Source organism: Oncorhynchus clarkii, chromosome 26, assembly GCF_045791955.1.
Source record: "Oncorhynchus clarkii lewisi isolate Uvic-CL-2024 chromosome 26, UVic_Ocla_1.0, whole genome shotgun sequence".
NCBI lineage: Eukaryota > Metazoa > Chordata > Actinopteri > Salmoniformes > Salmonidae > Oncorhynchus > Oncorhynchus clarkii.
In genome coordinates, this window is record NC_092172.1 from 16505829 (window position 1) to 16509490 (window position 3662).

The following is a 3662-nucleotide window of genomic DNA, read 5'->3' on the forward strand; positions in this document are numbered from 1 at the left end:
TGTAGGGAATGTATGCAGTGGTTGTTCTAGCTTGTATGGCTCCCTGGGCCTGGGCCCCCTTCAGCCCCCACTGACTGATTTTACTGTAAAAAGTTAGAGTTGCGCTATTTGATAGATTCCCCCGCTCCTCCTACTTCAGGCTTCAAGTGGGGAGACCTGAGGTCTGCCTAGCTCACAAACTAGAATCAGGGAGCCCACTCCGACAAGGTTAATTGACCCACAGTCCCACACGGTGACATGTATCAATGACGTGACGTGCAAATGAGAGATAGAAAACTGATCACGCAAATATCACCATTCCAATATTGTTTTGTGCGGGTGCCCGGTGCCGCCTGTACAGTACCTAAATCCACCACTGCATGTATGTACAGGTAACTGCCAAAAATAAAGGAAGCACTTGAGTAAATGAGGGATACAAAGTATATTGAAAGCAGGTGCTTCCACACTGATGTGGTTCCTGAGTTAATTAAGCAATTAACACCCCATCATGCTTAGGGTAATGTATAAAAATGCTGGGCAGGCCATTATTTTGGCTGCCACATAGGATGACAATGCCCCATCCACCAGGCAAAAGTGGTCACTGAATGGTTTGATGGTGGTTTGATGAGCATGAAAACGATGGAAACCATATTCCAGGGTCGTCTCAATCATCAGATCTCAACCCAATTGAACACTTATGGGAGATTCTGGAGCAGCACCTGAGACAGCATTTTCCACCACCATCAACAAAACACCAAATTATGGAATTTCCTATGGAAGAGTGGTGTTGCTTCCCTTCAATAGACTTCCAGATACTTGTGGAATCTATTCCAAGATGCATTGAAGCTGTCCTGACTCGTGGTTGCCTAACACCCTATTAAGACACTTTATGTTAGGTGTTTCCTTTATTTTGGCAGTTACCTGTATGTATGTAGGCCTATGTATGGATGTATGTATGGGTGTAACTTATGTCTGGCTGTCTGTCTGTTATGGCCAATATCAGAGATTAGAATAGAATCTACTGTACCAATCATCAAGTGGCATATTTTGGTAGGCCTAGCAGTGTGCCCTATCTACTTGTTATTTTAAAATAACTATTAAACAATGAACACATTAACAATCATTATTGCAAGTGGGAGTACAGAAGGGAATTGGTCATTGTTTACCTAGAATTCCAACTTCTCTACAAATTCACAAACTCATAAATTAAAGCAAATTGGACATTTTGATTAGCAGTATAATACAGTGAAGGTGAAAGAGAGACTCACACTGGAACCATTTCCTATGTATTTTTTAATGACGAGCATAAATGATCATCAGGTTGTCAACAACCATCTGGTCTCCATGGTGGTACACAAGTTAGGGAATGGGGTATTCACAAATGTACTTTTTCTTGCCAAGGCAGACCTCATCATGCCACTTTGCCTGTGCAGCCAGTGAGAGCACGACACAGCTCTCCCTCTTTGTCCCTGTGGGCTGCTTCTTGGTCTTGTCCCAGTTGAAGTAGCTGATGGGCATGCTGTTGACGTCTACATACTGGCCCTCCTTCACAATGTCTGTCACACCGATCCAGAACTCCTTGGTACCTGGTGCACTCCTCTTGGCATAGTCCCTCAGGTCATTGTTTTCATTGAGGTCACGTGGAGTGGCAAGTGTTCCACCCCATGCGATGCAGTGTTCGTTGGCCTCATGGTAGTGCTTGGGTTCCTCGATGGTCAGGTAACACTTCCTGTGAGCTTTGATGCCACGAAGACAAACTGGAAGCAGAGGGAAGCAGTTTAGTACATTTATCTCCTTAAAACTTCCTCAGGCAATAACCCCACCTACCTTGCTCAAATATTACTGAAGAATTTGAAATATATACAAAATATATATTTACATGATATATTGGTGTATAATGTCTCACTGACATTTTCTAATCTATAGAATATCAATCAGACATAATGAAGACTAGTAGGACCAAGCAAAGGTTTTCATCTGTATCCATGTTTCCTAAACCAAGTTCCCAAAATAAGACATAAGCCCTTTCAGTGGGAGGAACTCAGACAGAGGCATACTATATGAGACTGTAACACTCTGTTCTTCCACCCTCCCTGTATAAAGAACCTGTCTCATCATAATACTTTTATATCCATCATCATACATTTCGCAATGTGCTCCAGAAATTCAACTGCATTATCTTCCACAGCACATGACTCAGTGCTCTGTCAACATCATTATTGCTGCTGCGAGGCATGAGGTTGAAGGTAAGAGTACTCCTGCCCTCTACTGGTGACTGAGCATATTAGTAAATATCTGGGGTCAGCGTGAATTACCATAATAAATACAAAATCATAATTTCTCTGCATTAATTCCACACTATTAGAAAAAAAGGTTCCAAAAGGGTTCTTCAACTGTATCCATAGGAGAACCCTTTTTGATTCCAGGTAGAACCTTTTTGGGTTCTACATGGAAATCAAAAAGATTCTACCTGGAACCAAAAAGCATTTTCTTAAGGGTTTTCCTGTGGGGACAGCCGAATAACCCTTTTATGTTCCAGATAGCACCATTTTTTTTCTCCAAGAGTGCATGTACCAAAGGTACATACAGTATACACCTGCCTAACCCATAAGAAACATACAGTAACTGCTAAATCTGCATGAGTAACAGCTACATTTCCTCATGAGAAGCATTCCCTCTTTGAAACCTTCCTGGCCATAAAGCAGCATTCAGTATGAGCGCACAGAGCAGCCAGCTCAGCATACCTGTCTGCAGAGCTGAGATCTCCTTCAGGGAGTTCACCTCCTGCCACAGCTTCTCCAGCTGCAACTTTACATCATCCTCATCTGTCGCTGCATCTCCATAGAAACACAGACAAGCAGGCAGGCATGTCAGAGAGAAAATGTACAGAAAAAACATAGTAGAGCCACTGAAGTTTAGTGTAGTGTGTGTGGTGAGAGTTACCTCTCTGTGGTGATGGCACTGCTTTCCTGGTACGAGATGGATGGCTATATCCCTGGTGGAGCAAGGTAAGAGAGATAACCAAAAAGATGGGGAGAACCAGACGCGCCATGTCTGCACTAAATTCCGACAAAAGAAAAGGGCACACCTTTTAACATTGACACAGGAGCCCAAAGCACTGCGGGCAGTTCACTATATACAGGCTCACTGTTTGCTCACTGTTTGCTCCTGCAGTGATTCACCTCTCATTGGCTGACACTATGTAACTTTGGGTTTTTTCAAACGTCAGGGGGATCTCAAATACCATGGGTGGGGTGACAACAATGATGCCCCTGTTTCTGCCCATTCATAAATATTTACTTGGGACAAGGTGCAATTCATTTACCGTTTTCCCCATCCATTTCACAAACAAGCCGTAAATTCATGGACTGCAACACTGCACAGATTGTTCCGCATGAGAATATCTGATAGCTTCTGTATCTGACCTCCCACCATTCCCCTGTGCATGGATACATTTGACCCACAGTAAATTAACCCGGAAAAAGAAATGTTGTTACTCCCTAGATGGCTAAGAGATGTATTTTATATGCCATGTCACCAACATTATTTGTATGACCAAATGCATAGATAGGTCTCCCAATGTATCAAAACATTATGAGGATGATGACATTTTGCTTGTCAACTCTAATTATATCTCATTCAAATGTGCTGAAAATACAGATTCAGTTGTGTAACCATGGAAA

The 3662-nt window shown here is 42.6% G+C and overlaps 1 protein-coding gene across 2 annotated transcripts; it reads right to left on the minus strand.

Annotated features, from left to right (window-relative positions):
• Positions 1-1282: 1282 nt before the first annotated feature.
• Positions 1283-3069, minus strand: LOC139385034 (tetranectin-like protein). 2 transcript variants are annotated; one of them, XM_071130071.1, is made up of 3 exons: positions 2923-3069; positions 2724-2810; positions 1283-1736 (listed from the first exon to the last, which is right to left on the minus strand). In XM_071130071.1, the coding sequence occupies exons 1-3, from the start codon at positions 3029-3031 to the stop codon at positions 1339-1341; spliced, it is 594 nt and encodes a 197-aa protein (XP_070986172.1). In that variant the 5' UTR covers positions 3032-3069; the 3' UTR covers positions 1283-1338. The 2 variants fall into 2 exon arrangements, with proteins under 2 accessions (XP_070986172.1, XP_070986170.1); XM_071130069.1 differs by having other exon boundaries at positions 2724-2816.
• Positions 3070-3662: the final 593 nt, after the last annotated feature.